Source organism: Squalius cephalus (genome assembly GCF_949319135.1).
Source record: "Squalius cephalus genome assembly, chromosome: 1".
Taxonomy (NCBI): domain Eukaryota; kingdom Metazoa; phylum Chordata; class Actinopteri; order Cypriniformes; family Leuciscidae; genus Squalius; species Squalius cephalus.
The window spans coordinates 44,918,713-44,943,260 of NC_137122.1; the positions used below are offsets into that span (position 1 = coordinate 44,918,713).

General features: G+C 38.1%; 2 protein-coding genes across 5 annotated transcripts in view; one reads left to right on the top strand and one right to left on the bottom strand.

Moving 5' to 3' along the window:
- Window positions 1-24,548, top strand: part of LOC307168406 (chymotrypsin-like protease CTRL-1) — a 132,764-nt gene that overhangs the window by 22,439 nt on the left and 85,777 nt on the right. The window lies entirely within an intron of this gene.
- Window positions 1,559-23,766, bottom strand: tlcd3ba (TLC domain containing 3Ba). 4 transcript variants are annotated; one of them, XM_079888384.1, is made up of 8 exons: window positions 23,669-23,766; window positions 22,757-22,947; window positions 20,237-20,396; window positions 16,362-16,445; window positions 7,762-7,984; window positions 6,676-6,771; window positions 6,212-6,321; window positions 1,559-3,798 (listed from the first exon to the last, which is right to left on the bottom strand). In XM_079888384.1, the coding sequence occupies exons 3-8, from the start codon at window positions 20,359-20,361 to the stop codon at window positions 3,558-3,560; spliced, it is 879 nt and encodes a 292-aa protein (XP_079744510.1). In that variant the 5' UTR covers window positions 20,362-20,396; window positions 22,757-22,947; window positions 23,669-23,766; the 3' UTR covers window positions 1,559-3,557. The 4 variants fall into 4 exon arrangements, with proteins under 4 accessions (XP_079744510.1, XP_079744509.1, XP_079744511.1 ...); XM_079888383.1 differs by having other exon boundaries at window positions 22,778-22,947; window positions 23,669-23,758; XM_079888385.1 differs by lacking the exons at window positions 22,757-22,947; window positions 23,669-23,766 and adding exons at window positions 20,610-20,623; window positions 21,628-21,978.

Here is a 24,548-nt window from a genome sequence, read left to right on the forward strand (position 1 = left end):
AGACACCTTCTTTATGTGGACAGATGTGACGTAATGACGCAAAGACATGCTCCAATTTCCCGCGCAAATCCACCAGTACTACTGGAATTAAAAACATTATTACAAGCTTACCATTTAGAATCAAGCGAGCTAAGGCAAGCAGATGGTTTTGAACACTGGCTGGTTAAGTACGTGCTCAAAAAAATATTTTGGATAATTTTTAACCCAAAAAAAGTTACGGACTGGAGCTTTAAATCAAAAAACGACTGAACGAATGATACACGGATTAAAAAAGGCCAAGTTTTTATTTCCGTTTTTTTTCAGTCAGTCAATCAGTTGACAAATGCAGTGAGTAACACAGTATATAATGTATACTGTATACTTGAATGTTGTATTGTGTAACCGCTAACTGCAGTAGTTTACAAAAGGTAACGGTAAACATTTTTTTCATCACTTATTAAGCTTGGCTAATGTTAATTTTATCATTTACTGTATTACACAATAATAGCACTATTTGTTTTAATATTGTGCATTAACCAGATTAAGTTAAATAATTGTGTTTCTACTTTTGTCTTCAATAGGAAAGCCATCATCTGTAATTTAAGAAGCTTAAGACTGCTACACATTTTTACCAATTCCAAACCACATTAATCTTAACTATTATTAATTTTGTATTTAATCATATACTGTATAAGTGATGTATAATTGTTCATGAAGGCTGGAAATGAAAACACCTTTTATTCAGGTGTGCATAATTAGGCAAGTTTTCTTTTTTTTTTTCAAGTTTTCTCAAGTTTCCACTGTTTGAATAATTCATCATCCAGAATCTGGCAGTAAATGAACTCTTACAATTTACTGCCAGATTATGGAAGATGAATTCATGTATTTTACAACACTTGAGCTTGTGATTCTTATTAAGTGGGGGGTCATTTTTTAGGATTCTTTACCTCTTTTTTTGGCTTATTTTATCTGTAAAAGAAAACGTGCCTAATAATTATGCACAAAAAAGCCCAGAAAATGTACAATTGGCACGGCCTACAAACTCTACTGTATTCAATATGTAACTTTTATTAAGTTATGTAATGCCGTTCTTTCCTTTTCTTATTTTTAGTTAGTGTCTGTTTCTGCTTTGAGTTATGGTATTGGTTGTTCATATTTTCTTTATTCTCTCTATTGGTGTTATTCATAATTATTGTTATATTCTAATTTTGTTGTACCATAGTGTAAACTGAATGTTCAAATATAGCATAAAAAAGATTGGCAACTCTTTTGCGCTGCTGTTTACATCATATACAGTTGCTGAGACAGATATGATATCTCAAAGACACACTTTTCAGAAAAATGTGTGCTTTGGTGGGATTTTTTTTACAGCACATTTAACATGCATAACTAAAGAGAATTTTGGAATAAGTAAACCAAGAGTCACTGGCCTGGTACTTGAAGACTAAGACATATTTAGGCAATTTTCATTGAACCATTGTGTGCAATGATCTCTTTCTCTCACACACAATTACACACGCCAAACAGGTGACATGGAGCCTTTGTTTCAGTATAAAAGGAGGTCAAACAAAGCATCAGCAAAGCAGGAGAGAGCAAGAGTATATTTCAGCTGAGAGAACCAGAAATACAGAACAGTCTTCAGGCAACTAGATAAACAGAAGCCCACTCAAAAGAACATTTAGATGTGTATTCATATGTACATTCAAACTTGGCCAAATAAATACATAAATAAGAATAAATTAACAAGAAGTATAATTACATAAAAACAAAGTCAGAAAATACAGTCATTCCTAGCTCAAAACATTTTAACCAGTTCCCAAACCAGTATACTTTGCTATGGTTGAAAATACTGGCCCTATTCATGCCCAGCACTTCACAGTCCCTTTGAGTTAGTGATGTGTGATGCAATCAAGTGTAAAACAATCTTGCAGTATTTTGTGTAAAGAGCATGTTAAAAGCATAAATTCTACGGCTACATTGATGCCTTTGAGCACACACACTAACTGTAAAGCAGAAAAATAAAACCCATTCTAATGAGTAACAGAACATGACTAACCTACACGCTTTCATTTATAGTGGTTCAGAACAAAATCCAAAACTTTGATTTAAGAAGAGCCATCATATATGCAGTGCTTTTAAAAGTGTTGAAGTATCTCACAGACTTGGATGTTTCTTTAGCACCCCTCCTTGTGATAATTAAGTGAAAGTTTCACTCCTTGAATCCAACTTGTGTTCCATCCTCTCACTTCCACCCCTAATAATACTGTTTAGCATCAAACTGGCAGTCCTGTTTGTGAGCATCGCAAAACAAGCAGGCCTAAGGGAGCCGTGTGACTACGTTGTTACACCGATGACACTATTACCATAAAAGTAAGGACCGATTGGTGACACGTCATCAGTGGACCACCTAAATTTCCAGATAGAAACAAAGGCTGACAGCTTGAGAATTGGATAAACATCTTGTCAGAGTGGAGAAAGAACAGCTGTTACACATTTAATGTGCAGATTACAATCAATGGTAGTATAGACTTCATATTGCGGCGTGGATCTACTAAGAGGTTGGCGAAGGCCATTTTGCTGGCAGTCTAAACCCCTCATAAAACTATACGAAAAGTACAAATCAATTGGCTCAGGTTCGTCCGAGTGCCTTGCCAACTTCAGCCTGGTTTTCAAGTGCAGCCTTTTAATGGCCAGTTCGGTCCCTTCCCCCTCCGTCCGACATCTGGATCTTAAAAGGATTGGAGTACTGCAGCAGACATATGCTAATGCATTAGCTCAGCCTCATCCAAATCCTTTAAATTACCCCCCTTCTTCTTTATAACTGCTGATTCACTAACTAACTGGATGCAGCCGCTGCCATCTTGTTTTCAGCTGTAATGAGAACCAGGAAAGGGGAAAACAGAGAGATGGATAACTGGCAATGGGCTATGCATCTGTTTACGGTTTTCAGTCTTTTAGTAGTGAGCGGCTTTGCTTTAAACTCATCCGCCCTTAATGAGGAATAGAACTAAATAAATCAACAAAAATCTAAAATAAATTCAAAATCTATTTGGAATTCAACGTACGTGATAAAATTGTGTGTACAAATTGACAGAGAAATCTCAGTTTCCTTTTTTGTATCCTCTATGCAAATGTAACAAACAAAGAGACAGAGATACTCAAGAGAGGAGAACGGGAGGTCTCTTTCAATCCTTCCAACCATCCATCACTCATTTTAAATACTGTTGCTGCTTCGTCCACATCAGTCCCTTTTTCTGAAGCTTATGACCATGGTACATTACAAATGATGCACTAACTCTGCAAAGCAGACATTTCCCCAACCTAATGCTCTGACACAGAGGGTGTGCATGTTATAGAAAAAAACTTATCTGTTTGGTTTGGTCTGAAGTCTTATTTTTCTTCTCAAAGAGAGGATTGTGGTGAATATAGAGGTTACACAGCTTCAGTTTCTTTGCCTGCTGACCGACGCTGCAGGGTCAAAAAAGATTCACCCATTGAACTCAGTCAATCTGCCTTCTGTTTCCTATTTGGCCTAAACCTAACAACCCTGCAACTACATCTCTATTTCTACCCCTCTCTCAGTGCGAGTCAGCCTCTCTTGGGCTGTATCCATTGGCAGAGGGCAGGAGTGAGGTTTTCGGCTCAGAGTCAGTGCTGCTAACAGCTGCTTTGTGCCGTGAGGCTCTGGTGAAGAGGCGAAAGGCACCCCTGCAGATGAGGGAAAACCAGTAAACCTGCGGGGCCATGAGCAAAGCTGCACCTGCGTTATACTGCCAGGGCACGGACAGCGGCACCATGTAGAAGGGGATGGATGCGTACCTGTGATATGAGCACAAACAAACATATGCATAGAGTCAGCTTACAGTGAATAACAGACAAATTTGGTCTACACTGGACGCAACAAATCCATTTGTTCTTTGTGTCAGAAGTAGCGTGAGTGCTTGAAGTACGTTAGAAATAGAGCAAGGCATCCGTTTAATGTCGGGAACTTGTGTTATAAGTTCAGTGTAGACACGTACAGTGTAGACAGCATCACTGATTATGATGGGTTCTATTTGCTTTTGTCGTGCAGCACCGCTCACGTCTGGTGTAGACACAGTACAAAGGATTTTTGGATTGGAAAGGATCCATTTGTTTTTTTTTGTTTTGTGATGGTTGCTCTTTAGTCCCTGGTTTGTCCTGAACAGTTAAACTGCCCAATGTTCTTCAGATAAATCCTTCAGGTCCTGAAAATTCATCAGTTTTCCAGAATACTATTGAACAGGATGATGTCATCCAAATTTTTCTTATTTTGTTTAAATATAAAATAAATTCATTTAGTACTGCCCTTCAGAAGTTTCCACACCCTGGCTCTTAATGCATTGGGATTCCTTCTGGAGCATTAGTGAATGTTTGAACCTTTTTAAATAGTTGTGTTTGAGTCCCTCAATTGTCCTCTGTATGGTTTTGAGATCCATCTTTTCACACTGTCACTGCTGGAAAGGATTTTTCTGAAGAACATTGGGCAGTTTAACTGCTCAGGACAAACAAGGCACTCAAGAACAACCATCACAAAACAAAAAAAACAGTCGTGGATCAACCAGGTAATGACACAGTATTAAGAATCAAGGGTACATAAACTTTTGAACGGGGTCATTTTTATAAATTCAGACCATATGTAAACATCTTTTATGTAAAATATCTTATTCAGGACAGTGCTAAATAAATAAAAAATAACATTCATTTTGTATGATCCCTCTTACTGAGTTAAATTATTCACATTTTCACAGATTCTGCAAGGGGTTCACAAACTTTCAAGCACCACTGTATTTCAGGCATGCAAGACCAACTCTACTTGAATGGGGAAATACCGAAATCTGAAAAAGAAGTGCATATTTCAGGTTGGTCCAGCCATTCCACATGTGCAGTCCCAAGCATGCATCTCTGGACACTGACTGTTCCAGTGGGAACCAGAGTTTCTAACAGCAGCTGCAGTGATGCGGCACTGCAATACACTTTGTCTCATTTGTAGTAATATGAGTGAATCAGCCTGGTATACATTATATACACTGTGTTAGGATATTGCAAGTAACTAACATCAAACTATACAGAATCTGAACTTGATGTTTAATATGTTTTGATCAAAGAAATTGGATGACTTTTCAGACTTGTCGGAAATCTCAAAAACTACTTATTTGACTTGTTGTTTGATATGCAAAAATGCACTCTCAAAAAACTAGTTCTTACCGAGATATTTTCCATGCTTTGTTCAGTTTTGGAAATTACTAGGGATGCACCGATATGAACATTTTGGCCTATGCCGATAATTCTTTATATTTGAAAGCCGATATATTGGCCGATAAATCTAAATCCAAATTTTTATATAATTTTTGAGAGCCTGATTACAAAAACAAAAGTCTCACCATTAAATCCATCTGCCAAACACACAATTATAATGTTCTCATAATTTTATGTAGCCTACATGAAAGACTTGCCCTGCGCACGTTGCACTTAACTGTATTTTCCTATTTTGAAGTGATTCCAATCATATTTCAAGCAATTCAAAACCATCATGGCGAACAGTACGCATCTGAGGTGTCTCAGGTGAAGGAAATAATCCAATATTTATCGGCTTTAATATTTGGGCCAATTTTCTTATCAGGCCGATAATGATAATATAAAAAAAATGAACAAATATATATCGGTCGATACCGATATGGTAGCCGATGTATCGTGCATCCCTAGAAATTACACAGAAAAATTATCTTATATTTCTAGGTTTTCCATGGAAGCCCTGCTGCAAGCAAATTCAACTTAGCCGTTTGTTTGCCAGTAAAGACTGCACTCAGAAATGTAACTATTTTCAAGATGCTCAAGTTTCCAGTCTAATGAATAATACATCAGTGCTGCAATTTTAAAACTAGAACATGTCATCCAGATTGATGATGATTGTCCTGGTATTACGATCAATTCAAAACAACACATGATCTTTGGTGGTTATTACAATCGTTTAGGAGGAATGTGTAAATGTCTCATGTTCGAAACAAATCCTGGGTTGAGACAGATTATGATGCATATTTATTTCTGACCAAAAAAGAAAACTTCCAGATTTAAGATTTTTGATGTTAATATTAGAGGCACTGTCACTCAGTGGAGAAAGAGAGGATAAAAGAAAGAAGGAATAGATGAGCAATAGAAATATAAGACCTAGTAAAAGACTGAATGATTGAGAGTTGTTCAAAAGTGATCATACCTGCCGTAGGCGTAGTAGAGGTAGGGGAAGAGAAGAACTCTGCAGATGAAGAAAGTGACCAGCATAAGAGCTCCATTGACTTTATGTAGGAGAGTGTGCTGTTGCTTGTACTGAGGCAAAGAAACAAAGAAGAGCAGGAAGTAGAGAAAGAGAGTGTTTAACAGATAGAAAAATATTAATAGGCAGAGCAATGAACCCTGACAACCGTGATTCAATATTCCCCAGTAGACATTTAACACTCAAGGAGTGAAGGAGACATGTACAAGAGAGTTGTAAACAAGTCTGTGAAAGATCACTGTCATTCAATCAGATGTTAAAAGAGTAGTATGTCTGGTAGAAATTACCCATACACTATAAAGAAAAGAAAGAGAAATCTGAAAATCTGCTTGTCTAGGTCTTTAAAAAGAAAGACATAAGAAAAGAAAGTCAGAAAGAGATGGTGAATGAGTGATTGTGTTTAGTACCTGGATGAGTATTTTTCCCAGACAGACAGATGGGGTGCTGAGTTCTGCCAGGAACATCACACCCTGGAAATAATCCCCTTTGCCCTGTCTCCAGAACTAGAAAGAGAGGAAAAGAAAAGAAAATAGGGAAAGAAAACAAAGGAAAAGGAAAGGGAAGGATGAGAAAATGAAGGGGAACGGGAAAAGGACAGGAGGAAAGGGAAGGGTGGGAATGAAAAGTGAAAGGGAAGGGAGAGGAAAAGAAAAGAAGGAAATTAGGGAAGAAAAGAAAAAAGAATGGAAGGGAATGGGAAATGGAAATGGAAGGGGAGGAAGAGGAAAGGAAGGAATGGAGATTATTACAGAAAAGGAAATAAAATTCAAAGCAAGGGAAAGGGGAGGAAAACAGAAAAGCAAAGAAAAGAAAGTGGGAAGGGGAAAGGGAAACAAAAAGGAGAGGAAAAGAAAATAAGGAAAGAGAAAAGGAAGAGAAAGTTAAAGGGAAGGGAAAAGAATGGAAAAGGGAATGGGACGAGGATACAGAAATGGAAGGGAAAGGGAAAGGAGAGAAAGGGAATGAAGAAGAGAAGGAAGAAAATATAAAGGAAAAGAAGGGAAGTGGACAGAGAAGGGGATAAAAAAAATAGAAAGAAAAGGAAGAGATAGTCAAACTTGTGTTGTGTCAGATGTAGAAAAGCTTAGTGTGGTTTTATCAGAGGGAAGTGCTGCAGAGGTTTTCCTGTCTTATCAGTCCATAACACTCATTGCCATTTAAGTGCAGCCAATGCCAGGGTGCGGGCTGCTACACTGCTGCCGACAGCAATAGTCTCCATGGATACAGATGGAGAGTGATGGAGAGCATAATCACAGGGTGAAAGTACACATGCCCATTCAGGACAAGTTAGACTCAGCCACACTTCAAGCCACCCACATAGCATGACCCCATCAAATCACTCTTCACACAGTCATGAAGCCAAAGCTGTGTTACTACACTCCAAACACATGGCTCTGATGGGCATCCATAATCATATTCCAAAAAATATGTACTTTAAATGTGTGTTTATGAAAAAATGTATGTTAATGTCACACAACCCTCATTCCACTCACCACAGAGACAGGGAAACAGACAGTAACCATGACGACATGGTGCAAGACCATAAGGAACTCTCTGCGCAGATAGCCGCTGATGGCTGACCTCATCGGTTTGGCCTCGCTATCCTCCTCGTGATCTTTGACCTGAAGTTTGTACCAGTGGCACAAGAACATGGCATAGATGTCATAGATGAAGTAGGGGACCGCAAAAAGGATATAGCTGCTGGTAAGCCAATGCCTGGACAGAGGGAGCAGAGAGAAAGAGATATGGAATGAAGGAACAAGAGTGAGAAACCCCCATATTATGTACTTTAGGGTTACTTTGTGGAAACCATCAGTTATATACTGACAATATATCAGCTATTTTGAAAATAATGGCTTTATGTTGAGTTATTTTCAGAGGACAGTAAATACATACTGCTATACAAGCAGAACATTGACTACTCTAAAATATATCCAAGTTTCATTTCTATAGTATTGTCCCTTGAGTAGATATACTAAAATGTTTGCTGAAATGTGAGGGGTGTACTCACTTTTGTGAGATACTGTATATACAAGGGGCGTAATGGTACACAGAAGTCACGGCTCAGTATGTACCTCGGTGTTGTGGTCATGGTTCGATTCAAGTTCTGTACAACAGGAAAAGGCAACAAATCCCGCAATGCTATGTTTCTTTTCATTTATTTTGAACAGACAGTAGTGCAAATTACAGTTTGTTCCACCTAGCGGCATTTAGTTGGTACAGTCTCCTTTAGTGTATTAGGCACTAAGCAGTGAACAGAATGCATTTTTGCATAGGTCTTTTTTTTTTGTAGGGCTGATAAAAAAAAAAAAATTTGGTCATATTTGGTCACAATCAGCTACAAAACTGAAAAGCATCTTGTGTTATAAAAGTACAAAATAAATGGAATAATGAAAAATAAATCTATTGAAAAATAAATTTGTGCAGAGATTAGATTTCTTTGCGCGTGAGAGTTTATTAACATGTGGTGATAATGGCAGATACTAGTTATGTTAGCCATGACACCAACGCTCCGAGGCATGTGTAAAAATAAAAAAATAAATAAATAAAAAAATTAAACAAAGCTTTTCAAATCAGAGCTCAAAATCAAATCAAGTAATAAACCTTTTTCCAATAGAATTACGTTGAAAGCTTTGCTGGTTCAGAAAGCTTGACTTCGCCAACACTAGCACATACACAAAGTTAAATATTACACTTTTTCAAGAAATCACGGAAAGATGAGAGGGGAGAAAAATAGCCTATTTCACATTTCCATGAGGAGAGAAGCAAGTGAAGCGACACCTGAGGCTTCCCATTTCCAGGACAATCATATTTCATCACTGGACTGTAGTAGTGAGACGTCCACGACACAAATCGGCACAATGCCAAATGATTTTGTCTCATTATAACAGCGGAAACAACTTAAAATACTTATATATCATTTGAAACTGTAAAGGGTCTACTTTTATTTGTGCACACTGCAAATAAAAACAAAACATTGTGCTTTTGTAGAATAAAGAGAAAGAAAAAAACATGATTCCGCTTTCTGCTTTTCCGGTTTGCTTTCTGTGAAATTAGGGGGGCGCATCAAAAAAATTCAACGAAACTCAGCGTACAAGCTACTAGTAAGCTCTTGCGTGCCATCTGAACTCGTCAATGGCGAGTCGCCAATCTTGTTTTGGGTTGTTGCATAGATTGTCTTTTCTTCTTCTGCTATTTTTCCTGTTGTGGCATTTGGCAAACAGTGTTGCTATTGGATTGGAGTGTGGATCATCTGTGACTGACTGTATTCGACTGACTGTGACCGTAACCGTGAAGGTTCGGGACGAATACATGTACCGTAACACCCCTAATATAATACACATACATGTTGTATGTATATATATATAACTTTTCCATGATTTTTTCCCAGCCCTCCTTTATATTTGATAAGGATTTAAAAAAAATATATTTTATAGATATTATGCTCAGAATGGCCAAATAAAAATTTAAAACCAGTGCATTATTAATTAACTTTCCATGACTTGTTCCCTGATATGTCTATGAACATGTCCAAGGTGCTCAGTACTGCACCTGGAGGTTACAGGTAAGTTGGGCTTGAAAATACAACTCCGTACATAAAAAGAGCTCCGCTAAGATTCTGATAAATTTCTTCTTTTGTGTTGCATGTAAGAGAAACATTCATACCGGTTTAGAACGACAACATGAGACATTTTGATTTTGGGGTGAAGTGTTCCCTTAAAATTTGACTAGCAAAATAAGCATCAGTCAGATTGTAGAGTCTTCCAAAGATAAATGTGGACACAAGAGTAAACAATTGTCCTCAGTAAAATTTGATGCAGAATTGTGAGGATAAATGTACTGTATGTCTTATTCTGTTGTTCTTTTGAACTTTCTAGTCATCAAAGAATCCACAAAAATACAGTAGTCAACATTTGCAGTGGATCAAAACCTTTAAAATGTATCCATTCATTTTGAACAATACCCATTCTTGTCTTAGGACAACTCTGATTTACTTTTTTGACATTAATAAGAAATGTTTCTTGAGCACCAAATCTGCATATTAGAATGGTTTCAGAAGGATCATGCGACACTTAAAGGGATACTTCAGGATTTAGCATTAAGCTTTGTATTAGTAGAAAACCTGTAGTATTTTCGAATTACCATGCTTTCCACCCTCATATCCCCCTGAGATGAGAGATTTATGTATTTTTTGTCTGGAAAAAATCCTCCGATGACGCAAAAATCATCATTTTGTGTCATCGGAGGATTTTTTGGCCAGAGGCTAAAGACTACAGCCAGTAGTAGGGGCTGTCCCACATGTTTTCAACCCGCCCATAGAGGGTGGGATCTCACTCACAGAATGTACACATAGTGTCAGACATCTTTTTTTGGAAGCTAAGCTTGCAGGCTCTTGTTCTGTGGAGAAAGCGGTGTAGTAGGAGAAAGCGGAGTAGTAGGGGTTACCATCCTCTTTTTCCCGGACATGTCCGGCCGTCGAGATTGCCCAAAATGTCCAGGATTCTGCAGTCGCCATTCATTGTTTACATGCACACCTTTTGTTTCAGTCTAACTGAATTCATTCCGATTGGTGAATCTGAATGTAGTGTTTACATGAACGCTAAACAAGTGATCGGTTGATGTGCGTTTTAACATTGCTAAGAAAATTCCCGCTCCTCCGTGAGAGATACGAGACCGGCGCGTCTCAGTAATCACGCCACCGGCCTCGCGCCGTTCTCCCGCAGCCGTCAGCCTCGTCCTGCTCGCCACAGTAAACATAATGAATGGCGACTGTAGAACGCAAAAGCCGAATCCCGGACATTTTGGGCGATCTCGAAATCAGACTCGTCACAGAGACTCATTAGTAGCCTAGCCTTGCTGTTTTAAGTGGCCTCCTAGGGCAGTAAAGCAAGTGCATTCTGGGAGTTGTTGTCTTTCATCCACATAAGCCAAAAATACATTTTCTTGCTTTTCTCAATCTAGAAAGCTCCAAACTCAAAAATAATGTCACATTTCTTCTACATAAATGACCAATTTTAAATACACATTCATCTTTCCAGAGGTGTCCCTTTAAGACAGGAGAAATGATGCTGAATGATGCACTCAATGGGTCTCAATCATTAATAATTGCATGGATTATTTCGTATTTGTATGCACAGGAGAACTTCTCAAGAAAAATCTCCTAATTCAAAACACGTTTGAATTTGAGCGGCCATGTGCACAAGGTTAGGCATTTGCATAAAACATGCCCAAACCATCTCCATATAAGGGCTTTTCACACATTCATTACAGCCTTTCGTCACACTCGTCAAACTTGACAATGTTTGCAGACGCGCTCTCACCCGATCCTCGAGCAATGCCAAGTGTCTCTCACACCATTTCTCATTAGCCAGCTGTACATACAAGTATATCTGCGTTATTCAGAGAAACCTCGCAGCTAAAGCTATAATGCAGATTTTCTTAATCTTTAACTGTATATGATGGAATGTGTTTAAGATTAAATTTAACTGAATTATTTAATCATTTTATTATATAATTTTATATATGGATTATACAAGAATATGGATAATACAATTAATGCAATATACTTCAATATAATTACAGTCGTGTTAGGATGAAATATAAATAGGGTTGGATACCGTTCACATTTGAACTGGTACCGGTACCTGAAATTCGGTGCCAGTACCTTTTTTCGGTACTTTAGACATGCTTACCTCAATAACTATAAAGAAACAAAGTCATTTGTAGAAGTGTTATTGACATTATGTCAGAGCTGCCTTGGTTGCTGTCTGCCATTGTCTGTGATGCTTGAATATTAATAAAAAATAAAAAAAATTCTATGAAATGTTTTGTTTTCCACAAATTCTGTGTTGTGAATTTTCTAGAAATCAACTGAAGACATAAAACATTAATTTAATTGATCTTTTATATGAAATTAAACTGTCAAACAACATGCGGCACAACTGAGCTTTATACTGTTAAAATTACAACAAAAGAAAAAGTGTGATTATTCCTTAAATTAATTTTTTTATAATTTATTTATATTAGTGTTAGTATTATTATGAAATTAAGACATCTAAATTCTACTGTACAACAGAAATATATTTCAAGTTAAACCAAACTTTTATTTTGATGGGTTTTGGTGAAAACATTTGAATTGGCATGTGTTAATGATATAACGATAGTTTTTCTTAAATAAAACTGTAATATGCTGATGAACTTCAGTGACTCTCAGAGAGGCTCATATTCTCATATAGTGAGACTGCAGAGGCTGAAAAACACCGCAAGGGTCACGTGTGCTTCTGTGTGTGCTTCTCTGTGTGTGTGTGTGTGTGTGTGTGTGTGTGTGTGTGTGTGTGTGTGTGTGTGAGAGAGAGTGTGTGAGTGTGTGTGTGTGTGTGTGAGAGAGACTGATGTACAGGAAACCGTGCGTCTGCGTCACTCATTCACACAGAGACATGCAGAATTTGGATTTAAATAGTCTTACTCTCGCGCCTAGATTGCGTTCTAAGGTACAAAAATTTGGCACCGATTGATTTAATGTGAATCGGTACTCTACTCTGTAGTACAGACGTAATTCGGTCCGTACCATTAAAAGTACAGAGTTCGGTACCCAACCCTAAAAATAACTTCTTAACACGATTATAAGGGCGTACAGAATAAGTGCTTTTTGCGTACGTGTGGTTTCAGTTGTTCCTATATTTTTTCTGTACATTTTATTACAAAATTTTTGGTGAATTTATTTATTTGCAATTTGTTCCTAAATTCGTCCGTATACAGATTTCATGCACAAACTTGTGTGTATACATGCTTAGTAAAGGAGACCCAATGACTGGCTGTCTAACTGGTGTCCGCAGAATAATCTAGCAGGTTTCATAGACAATTTGGACAATCCATAGACCGGAGCTCCTCCATGAAACTCGACACCGGTGTGGTGCACAGGTGATGCTCATTAGCACTCGCGCCACCAGCCTCGCTTCGTGCCCATGGCTCTCGGCCCCGTCCTGTTTACCACACCTCCACACGTAACAACCTACAATACTGTCTAACACTTGATGGCTGGACTGTCAGGTCTTTGGTATCAAAGAGCACACACAGGTTCCTAACTGATGACAATCTTTCATTTGAAAGTCACATTTCTAGCATCTTTAAAACCGCATTTGTCCATTTAAAAAATACATCTAAATAATGACATATGTTCTCAATGACAAATGCAGAAAAGTTAGTTCTTAACTTCAAGGCTAGATTATTGTAATGCTCTACTAGGTGGTTGACCTGCACGCTTAATTAAACTCCAGCTGGTCCAAAACGCAGTTCTTACTAGAACCAGGAAGTATGACCATATTAGCCCGGTTCTGTCAACACTACACTGACTCCCTATTAAATATCGCATACATTTTAAAATCTTGCTTATTACTTACAAAGCACTAAACAGTTTAGCTCCTCAGTACTTGAGCGAGCTCTTAACGCATTAAAGTCCATGTCGCCTATTACGATCTCAAAATTCTGTCTAGTTGATAATGCCTAGAATATCAAAATCACCTGCAGGCGGTAGATCCTTTTCCTATTTAGCAAACGAACAGTTTTAACCTGGCATACACAACACATTATCACATTTCTATAATTCACATCCATTAAAGGATTGTTAGGCTGCAGAAATTGGATGTTATTGGAATTGTTCCCAGTTCCGGTTGACCTAATGTACTGGTTACATCATAAGAAGAATGGCATCTACGCTAATATTAGTCTCTCTGTTTATCCCGAGGCTACCATAGTCAGCCATATCTGGTCCGTATCCAGATCAGATGGTGGACCTGCACCAAGACACGACCACAACGCAGCCATGAATGTCAGTTCCTGTCAACTAGACAATCCCCTGTGAAGGCCTCTTCGACATGATAGCCATCAGCACAGATTTAGCAAAGACCACAAGAACCAGACAAGTCCTGGTCCCTGGTCCCATCCTGACCCATGACCAGCTTTGTCTCCATACTGGAGTGATGAATGCAATCTTCAATCAAAAGTAACTGAATTAAATATTTGAATGTTACTGATCAACAATCTGATTTCTGACTGAATTATAATCACACCGTATTCGTTCATTGGCCATAAGAGAACTGGCCCCCTGCCCTGACTGAGCCTGGTTTGTCCCAAGTTTTTTTTTCTCCATTCTGCCACCTGATGAAGTTTGGGTTCCTTGCCACTATTGCCTCTAGCTTGCTTAGTTGGGGACACTTAATATTCAACAGTATTATTGATTTGACAGCACTGACACTATAGGATGAGAAGTGAACTGAGCTGGAAGTCGACATCACTGTCTGTTTTTCTGCAGAACTGCTTTTTAGATGAAATGAACTAGTTTAATAATTGATGATCTTTTCAACGGAACTGAATCAACACTGAACTGACTTCAGCTGAATGAACAATGACACTATTTTCTTTTAGAGCTGCTGTACAGCCGAAATGAACTGTTTGCATCATTTAATAATTTTTCTCTTATCACTGTAAAGCTGCTTTGAAACAAACTGTGTCGTATAAAGTGCTATATAAATAACAGTGACTTGACTTGATTAAAAATGCAGCTGCCAATCACTGGAATAAATTGCATCTTAAAATATATCAAAATAGAAAACTGTTCTTTTAAACTATTAATATTTCACAATATTGTCATAATATGTCCAGTAGATTTGAAGTGTGGATCCGTGCACACTCTAATGGCTAACATTGCCCACAAACCATTGCACTTTGGAGAAGGATTCGGTTCTTATATTTCATCTGCAACAACAATGTGAACTTTTATAAAGATCCATTTGGCCATTAACTTTTAAAGCCATCATTATGCAAAAATATGAGGAGAGTTCTACCCATGAAAAACCCACATCTGGAAGATCAACGTGCTACTTAATATCTCTCTGATACAGTAGGAAATGAAATGTAATGTGGAGGATATTAACTGTGACAAGATGATTGACAGTGTAACTATGCAACAAAGCGTCCGTTAAAGATGCAATTTTATGACATGATAGTATGTCTCAAAGATGGTATACTCTTCTGCTACACACTCAAAAGTATGTACTTGGCACCAGAGTCTAGGGTTGCGTCGATAGACGATGCCATCGTCCATCGCGATGGCTGACAGACATGATGTTGAGCCACCCCGATCCCACCCAACTAGTGGAAAATGAGAATGTTATTTTTACGTTTCTAGTTAGTTTCCACTTTCCGATGTCATCGTCCATCGCGATGTTTCACTGTAGACATTGTCTGATGCCAAATTGGTAGACATAGCCAACTCTATTTAGGACGTAGTATAAGTAATTGGGACACAGCATTAGTCTAATTCCCAGGCTTCCTGTTCCCTTGATGTTGCATTTACAACACATACCCTGAGTAATTGAGTTTACCTGGCTTAAATCATTTATGAAGCATGATTGCTCTGACCCATTTGAGCTGCCATTCTTAATTAACTTGTGGGCCTTCGGGTTAAGGCACAAAATAAACAGATAAACAGTCAAAATAAGTTAAATTCGATTAGGTGAGGTAAATCAAATTAGAGCAAACCATTTTCGACAATCCATCAGCGTGAACACGTCGAATGGGTTTCAAAGAGTGTTAAGATGCAGCTTTAAACCATCAACTGAAACCGCTGACCAAAGCCGTCATAAAAATTCACTATCAAGTTTTTCCAGAGTATTTTGCCCATCTACTCTCTCTTGCTCCCTTTCCCCTGGCTTGGTGTGCCACAATGGATTTACAGATAGAAACTAATTAGGTTAAGAGCCTAATTAGATTATTCTGACATAAGGTGTGCATTGGAGGAATAGCACATTCTTAGAAACACTCAGAGTGAAGGGAATACTTTTGCACTCCTACACGTCTGGGAACAGTTCCATAGAAATTAGAGAATTCTCAGCTGTATACACAAATAAAACACAAATGAAATAAGACGAGAGAGACACATGCACATGGGAAAACACACAAACACCAAAGAAAAGCAGTGTTGTGTGTAGTAAAACAGTCCTCCTGCTTATAAAATCAAACCGGAATTACCAAAAAAATATTTTCTCTTTTATTATATATCTAGCTACAATGCACATCTTCAGCTGATACTCACTGGTCCTCGATGATGTCTTTACAAGAACAGGCGATGATGTATCCGGCAGAGGACGCCATAATGGCTTGAACGGAGGACACCAGCCTAAGAAAGAGTGAAGAAAAAATAAATAAATAAAATAAATCACATGCATGAAATAAAGCCAAAGCAGGGAGCAAAACAGACTGCAAAACATCCTTAGATAAGAGATACTGGAAAGCAGATTCTGATGACACCAGTTAAGGGAAGGGTAATTTAAGCAGGATATTATTACACAGTAACTTTCCTAGCTAAGCAGAAAAGCTCATCAATGCATCAGACAGTGCACCGCAACCAAACATAACCTTACATGCAGCGTCTTTACTCTGCAGATCTTAATCTGACACATTTCTTGCAAAAAGGCTTTCAAAACAGGATAATAATCTCTGCCATAAACTTACAGCAACACATTTTGTGATAGACCAGCAAAACATACCAATATTTGGCTCATATAAAATTATCTACCCCTCAGTTTCAGCCAACCATTTTCGGTTTTCAAACATTTTTTGTGACTTTTACAAATATTTCAGTTTATCTCATCAAGTGTACATTTTATTTATGTGGTTTAATACACATACTCACCAGCCCCTTTATTAGGTAAACCTTGCAAGCACCGGGATGACTGCCTTTTGCCTTCATAACTGAATTACTTCTTTGTGGCATGAATTCAACAAGGTGTTGGAAACATCCCTTAAAGATTTTGATCAATTTAAACATGATAGCATCACTCAGTTGCTGCTGATTCGTCGGCTGCACATCCATGATGTGAATCTCTCATTCCACTACATCCCAAAGGTGCTCTATTGGATTGAGATCTGGTGACTGTGGAGGCCATTTACATAAAACAAACCCACACACAATGTGCGTAGATCTCAGAGTGACATAATATGTTGCTTGGCTAAAGATATAGGGTGTTTCTCAAAACCAAGAATGCAAAGAACGGACTTGTGTTCTTGGGGAGAACGCTCTTGCTAGTTGTTCTTGGAAGAATGAACTCACAAGGTGACGAGCACACAGAACGCTGCTGACAGTTTGAGACGATGTGTTCTTGCTGGTATTGCGCAATAATACCCCCGCACAGACGCCGTCTGAAGTACCTCTACAACTGTACACTACAATGTAATGTATATTCATAACAATAAAGCAACGCTTATGGAGATTCTCACTTCCGAAAACGTTTGAGCACATTTTCGATTCGCCATAAATTTTCGTAAAAATGCCAATATTTGAAATCTACACAGTTGATTTCTCGCATCAAATGTTCTCAGCAGTGAATTTAGTGATGAAATAGCGTACGAAATTGTAGAAAAACGACTTACTGTATTGACCTGCCTCTCCTTCCTTGAATGCCGAAATGAATGCTGGGATATTTCTGCCGTCAAGTTCACACAAGTTACCAACCGATACGTCCTCTGTAAAATGGGCGTGTCAAGAACACTTCCAGGATTTTTAACCGTTCTTGCCAAAATGCAAACTTGTGTATTGGGACAGTACTTGGGCAGCGACTGATGACGTTTCACAAGTCCACAAGAACACAAGTACAGACAAGAACGCATATTGAGAAATGGCCATAGACTTCATGGATCCGATCGCATTGTGATAATAACACAGTGTTTTCCAATCACAAATGTGTCTGAAACCGTCCCCTATACCCTTAAATAGGGCACTATTCGAGGGGACAGCCGTAGTCGTGTCTGAAACCATACTGGACATTATCAAGTCTATTCATTTAATCCCATAATACACCGCAATAATAAGTGTAAAACTGATGTACACTCACTCCATTTTCATTCACTCCTTCAAGGGAACTATATTAGTGGACAAATGTAGGGAATAAGGGATGTGCACGAATATTCAAATTTTCAAACATTCGATGTGTAATTATTATTCGAAAAATAAAATACTATTCGAATTTTACTACGTTGCTTTGCAGGCCGTTAATGCAGTGAATCCATGAAAAATCCCAATCACTAACTCGCAGTTATAATTAAGTGAACTGGGTGGCGCTGTGGAGCGTGTTTAACAAGTGGATGGTATTTGATCACATAATGTCGTCGTCTGCCTCGCGAAGTTTGGAATTGCTTAGATTAAAATTATATTACAAAATCGAAGTACTTTTAATCAAATTAATTAATGAAACTGAGTTATCGTAATATCACCACCACAATGAGAAATCACATGAAATCCAAACAGCAGTCGACTGAGGAAAGACAGCTGTCCATCACTGCATTAACGACTGCAGGTAAACTCAGCTGTAGCGCTAGTGATCAGATATGATGTCTTCTGATAGCAAAATGATTTTGAGACATATACTTCCTTTAAGTTTCGTTGAGGGAGACAGGTTTAAGAACAGAAAACCCAAAGTGCTTTTAGAAACTTTGCTTAGCAAACCGTTATCTTTGTGTCTCTGCAACGTCTGTCAGCGCAACGCGTTTTCTCACTTGAGCAAGTGGATATTAATGTTTTTCTCAACATGAACGTGAAACAATATAAACACTATAACCATATGCTGAATCGAGTGCATACGATCTGTACGATAACTGCGCAGTCTGCTTTATTAGCGTTTTTTTTTTCGTTCGTGCTGCTTGAGCTCAAATGCTTTTGTTCTTTATATTTTGTTTACACATATTGTTTAATGTTTTCAACTAAAAGAAAACGTTAAGATATATAGTAAGCTTGATGTGTATATTGCCTAATTGTAAGCTTGCTCAGAAATGGCAAAAAAAAAAAGTAAAAAAAATAACGTCTTTCTCGTTAAATGTAATTTAAATAAACGAATATTCGATTTTTATGAGCCCAAATATTCAAATACAATATTTTTGAAAAATGCCCATCCCTAGAGGGTACAGGGGGCGATTTCGAGCACAGCTTAAATCGGACACCGTTTTAAAGCTGGAGTGAGCTTAGATTGGTTTGATCGCTCAGATTGACATGTCTTGATTTACCATGCACTCATCAACCAGGATCTTACTTGTTTATTCAATGTACCGTTGCAGCAGAAATTGAGACTCATCAGACAAGGCAACATTGTTCATTTTTGGTGAGCCTGTGTGAATTGTAGCTTCAGTTTCCTGTTCTTAGCTGACAGGAGTGGCACCGGTGTGAACTTCTGCTGCTGTAGCCCTTTTGCTTCAAGGTTCGTTCAGAGATGCTCTTCTGTAGACCTCGGTTGTAACAAGTGGTTATTTGAGTTATTGTAGCCTTTCTATCAGCTCGAACCAGTCAAGGCAATTCTCCTCTGTCATCAACAAGGCATTTTCACCCACAGAACTGCCGCTCACTGGAAATGTTCTCTTTTTCAGACCGTTCTCTGTAAATCCTAGAGATGGTTGTGTGTCAAAATCCCAGAAGATCAGCAGTTTCTGAAATACTTAGACCAGCCCGAACCAACAACCATGCCACGTTCAAAATAACTTAAATCACCATTCTTCCCCATTCTGATGCTCAATTTGTACTTCAGCAGATCGTCTTCTTGACCATGTCTACAAGACTAAATGCATTGAGTTGCTGCCATGTGATCGGCTGATTTGATATTTCCATTAACAAGAAGTTGAACAGGTGTACCTAATAAAGTGGCCGGTAAGTGTGTATAAATCTCATTCACTAGTCACATTCACTGATGCAGATATTAATCCTTTATCAATTTATATATTTTTTACTGAATCTTAATAAATCACACAAAAAAATACAATTATGAAGCCAATGCCATGACTTTCATGTTTATAAACAAAAAGAGGATATGATATGTTCTTTACTGGCATACATATTCTGAGAAGAACCACAAGTAAATAAAAGCAGATAGTTTGAGCCTGACAGGACCTCTCAACACATCTCATTTTCTCTTCCCATTTTCTTACCTGGACGAGACAATGACAGCATCCTTCTCGCTCCATTTGAGCCCAGGACCATGTTTCAGGATTCGCTTAGACAGCAGGAAAAGGCCGGGGAAGAATATGGAGCCAGCTGCAAGGATGCTCAGCATAATCTCGGGAAATGTTGCTCAACGTCACTGTCTGTCTATAGGGGATAAAAATCACATATTTTAGGGTTTTGTTTTAATGAGCATCTTAAAATATCCATATTTATTTATATAATAGGAATGTATATAAGAAAAAAAAATCAAATCAAACATGAATTTTTTTTATGTCTGTTTAGTTAGTGCCAGACATTTTGCTTCATTTCGAAGATTAGCATATGAGTTCAAACTCAGCATTATAACTTGATTCTCACCAAAAATCTGTTCACTGAAAGAAAGGAATGAGAAGGGCAAGGCAAAGAGAGAAGAATGAAACAAATGGGGAGAGTAAAAAAGGAAAATTAGACCACAAAAATCCACGTTAGAAGTCAAAACAACAAAACACAAATACCTTTATAAATGCAACGTACACAAAATGTACTGTGCCAATTACACAAACATTAACTTTAACTACCACTAAACTCAACAGTCAAGTCCAGACTACAAAAGGTACACATTGCAATGGCACGACACGGATAGATTCCCCAGATATCTTCAGGAGAATTCCAATGCAACTGCATCCCTTCACTAGTCTCATTATTGCATTGTAAGGAGTCCTTAAATTATTCTGGACGACTGCCATATTTATATATATTGAAGCAGAAGAAGCTGGGGTGGTGGGGGTGTCCGTACTAAAATAGGCGTGGAAAGGATTAGCAGGCCAGAGATTTAGAAAGATTACTGCAGGGAGAGGGAGGGGAGCGAGACGAGGGGAGGCCAAGAAGAAAGAAAAAGGGTATGTGGGAGGGTGGAGGTCGTAATTATGTGGTACAGTGAGGGAAACCTTGTGGGAGGAGGTGAAAGCCAGGGAGTGTATTATTCCTGTTATTGCTACATTGGGACTGTGGGTGCATGTCTGCAGCAAGCAAATCACAAAAGCTAAAAAGACGTCACAGAAATCTAAATCTATAGCAGCCAAATCAAGAAGTGTGTTACAGACATGACAGCGAATGTGCGTTAGTTCATTATTCTAAAGCTTGTACTAACGAATCTGTTCATGCAACACGCAAATAATTCAAGAGAGTGAACAGTACGCACAAATCCAATTATGAAAACACATAATCCCGCAGCACATGATGCTTTTGCATTTCAAAAAAAACTCTAAATCTCCCGCAAACTATATTATAAAACCCTCCGCCGCTCCCTACTTCATCTTGGGTCACGCTCTGATTTTCTCCATTCATGTAAGCAACAGCAAAGCAGCGCGAGCAGCTCGCATATTCACAACGCTACCTTCAGAGCTAGCAGGCTAGCGGCATCCATCCTATTGTGTCATCGCCAGCAGGACACGAGTCAGGGGGAGTCTCGTCAAGACCTCTAGCTAACAGGTTGTAGGCGACAGGCCCAATGGCTGTGTGTGTGCTTACAGCAGCCAGTAATGAATCACTTTCCTCCCCACATGGTTGATGAAAAAAAAAAAAAAAAAGGATTGCTAAAACGGGGATGCACCCCCAGAGCCCCAGGTACGATATGATTATTGTACAACAGTGTTCAATCAGTGCCATGCAACTCTTTTGCTGTAACCCATTCAGACCCAGACATTAAAAAAAACACCAGCATATCTTATTTATACACTAAATGAGCCATACATTATAATCAATTACAAGATTGTTTATGACTTAAAAAAAATATTTCTGACATCCATCATTTTTTTTTTATAAATTACATTTTTTTAAATATATGCCTGCCACTGAAAATCCATTGTAGATTAAAGATTTTTTTATATATACATATATACACAACACATTTATAAATAACTTTATTTTAGTGTTTTGTTAAATGTTATATGTAATAACTATATAGTAATAATAATACATAATACTTTTTTTTATTAATTTTGAATTTCATTGTTGGAAGAATACTATTTCAAAATATAACAACACATAACAGCTTAAACAAAGAAACAAGTCATATAATGTTATTGGTGGAACAAGTATGTCCCCTATGAATGGCCATATTCCTCTGCGGGGCTCAAACCTGCAACCTTTCAATGACCAGCTCAGGTATTTTCTTATATTAGCCTACTATGCCACATCACCCAAAGCTTTATCAAATCACCTTAGAGACATCAAGCTGACATGTCATTACATGAGCATTGGTCAGATATATATTGCTGTTGCAGGCATATGATCAGAGCAATGATTCATTCTACAACTTTGGTTAGGCATGGTCTTTTTGGTGAAGATGGCACAAAATTGTTAGGAATTGAAACCATATCAAGCAGTATTATGCATAAAACCAACAGAAAAGTGATACAAGTTAGAATGTACATGGAGTCTGAATGAGTTAAAACATTCATAAATGATGCTGTAGAAAAGCAGCAGGACGGGATCATATTGGGACAAGAGCAAGAGAAGCAAGCCAAAAAAAGGCAGAAGATTACTTTAAGGTTGAGCAGCGTCGGTTATGGGGCAGGACAATCCTGTCACAGACTTGCAGAAACCGGATCACAAGGTCCATGAGGCATCTGTGAGACGGTCGACATGATGTTGTCGAATGTATCCTAAGCTCTTGATCGCAGAAAGTTTCACAGTTTTGGTTTAACAGCACCTGCTGGGAAAATACACGTGTTAACATATAACAACAATGAGAAAGACACAATAATAGTGTTTAAGGACGAACGGAATCAATGCAAAGTTTGTCTGAGCTGTCTGCCCTCATCCACCTGTCCAGGAGGCGAGTGCATCCCTAGTACATATAAGAGAGCTGATCCGCGTCCATCTCATCTTCACAAAGCTCTTAACTCAAGCGGAGTCAGCAGATCAAAAGCTGCAGGGGTCAGACATGACCACACTCAAACATTAGCCTTGCAAATGATTCATTTAAATGAAAATGTAGGCTATCCGTGGAAGAGAGCGGATACCTGCGCCAGATGGACGAGAGAGAAGCAGGTCTCCAGGCAACCACTTTGGTCCCCGGTTCTGCCTCTCTGACCACCTCACCTCACTTGGATTAGACAAAACAAGTGGGCACCGGGGAAGGCAGGGACGGTGGAATGGCTCATATTTGACTACAAAACATGTGCAAATCCTGAACCAAATGCCGAAGGTTATCTAAATAATGGCGTTATTCTAATTCCCCTGTATGCAAAGTAGAGAAAGAGTCACGCTAGCTTCTATGCTAGCGCTGGGCTAACATGACTCAGACTAGCCTCGCTGAGTGGATAATTACAGCCCTGGTCTCCGTTGTCTTTTTACACAACCTTTAACTAAAATCACCGGAGAAGTCAGTAAATATTACACGGACACGGGGAAAAAAAGTCGGTTTAACTTACTGTGCATCGCTCTTGGTTCAGAAATCACGTCTTTTCGACTAACCCCAGTCCTAAATGTGTTGACGAGATTAATTTTACTTTTAAATCTGCACCGCGACTCTTAGCAACTTACCGCTGATTGGCTAAACGAGACGAACGCGACATATTTTCCCTTCATTTATTGGTTTAAGGTTTGATTGACAGTAAATCTGACCAATGGCCAGTAAAAACAAAGTGACCTGATAGTGCACGACCGCATTAACTATTTATGGTCAGATTTTCATTGTTTCAGCAGTCCGAAATACAGAAAATACTAGAAATACAGAATTGTCAATATTTTGCTCACATAAAACATTTTTATTTGCCCAATACACGCGGACAGAGTGTAAGTTTGTTTATCGATTTTTATAAAACAGGGGTGTGATATGTATAGCTGCCTATGAGTTTATATGGATAGTTCACACAAAAAAATTAATTTTGTCATTATTTACCATCAAATTGATCCAAACCTGTATGAGTTTCTTTCTTCTGTTGAACACAAAAGAAGATATTTTGAAGAATGTTGGTAACCAGATAGTTGACGGCACCCACTGACTTCCATAGTTGGACAAAAATCAACAACATTTGATTAAAAACATTCTTCAAAATAACTTATTTTGTTTATATATATATATATATATATATATATATATATATATATATATATATATATATATATATATATATACATAGGCCTCTATATGATAAAACATCAAACATCTCTGTTTTTAGGCCTAATTTAAGATCTTACATTGATAGACGCATTGGGGAATTAGGATTGAATCCCATTCCAAGATATGCACAGATTCGGCCTTGGAGATATACTACAGAAATATACTCAGTAAATTTAAATTGATAAGAT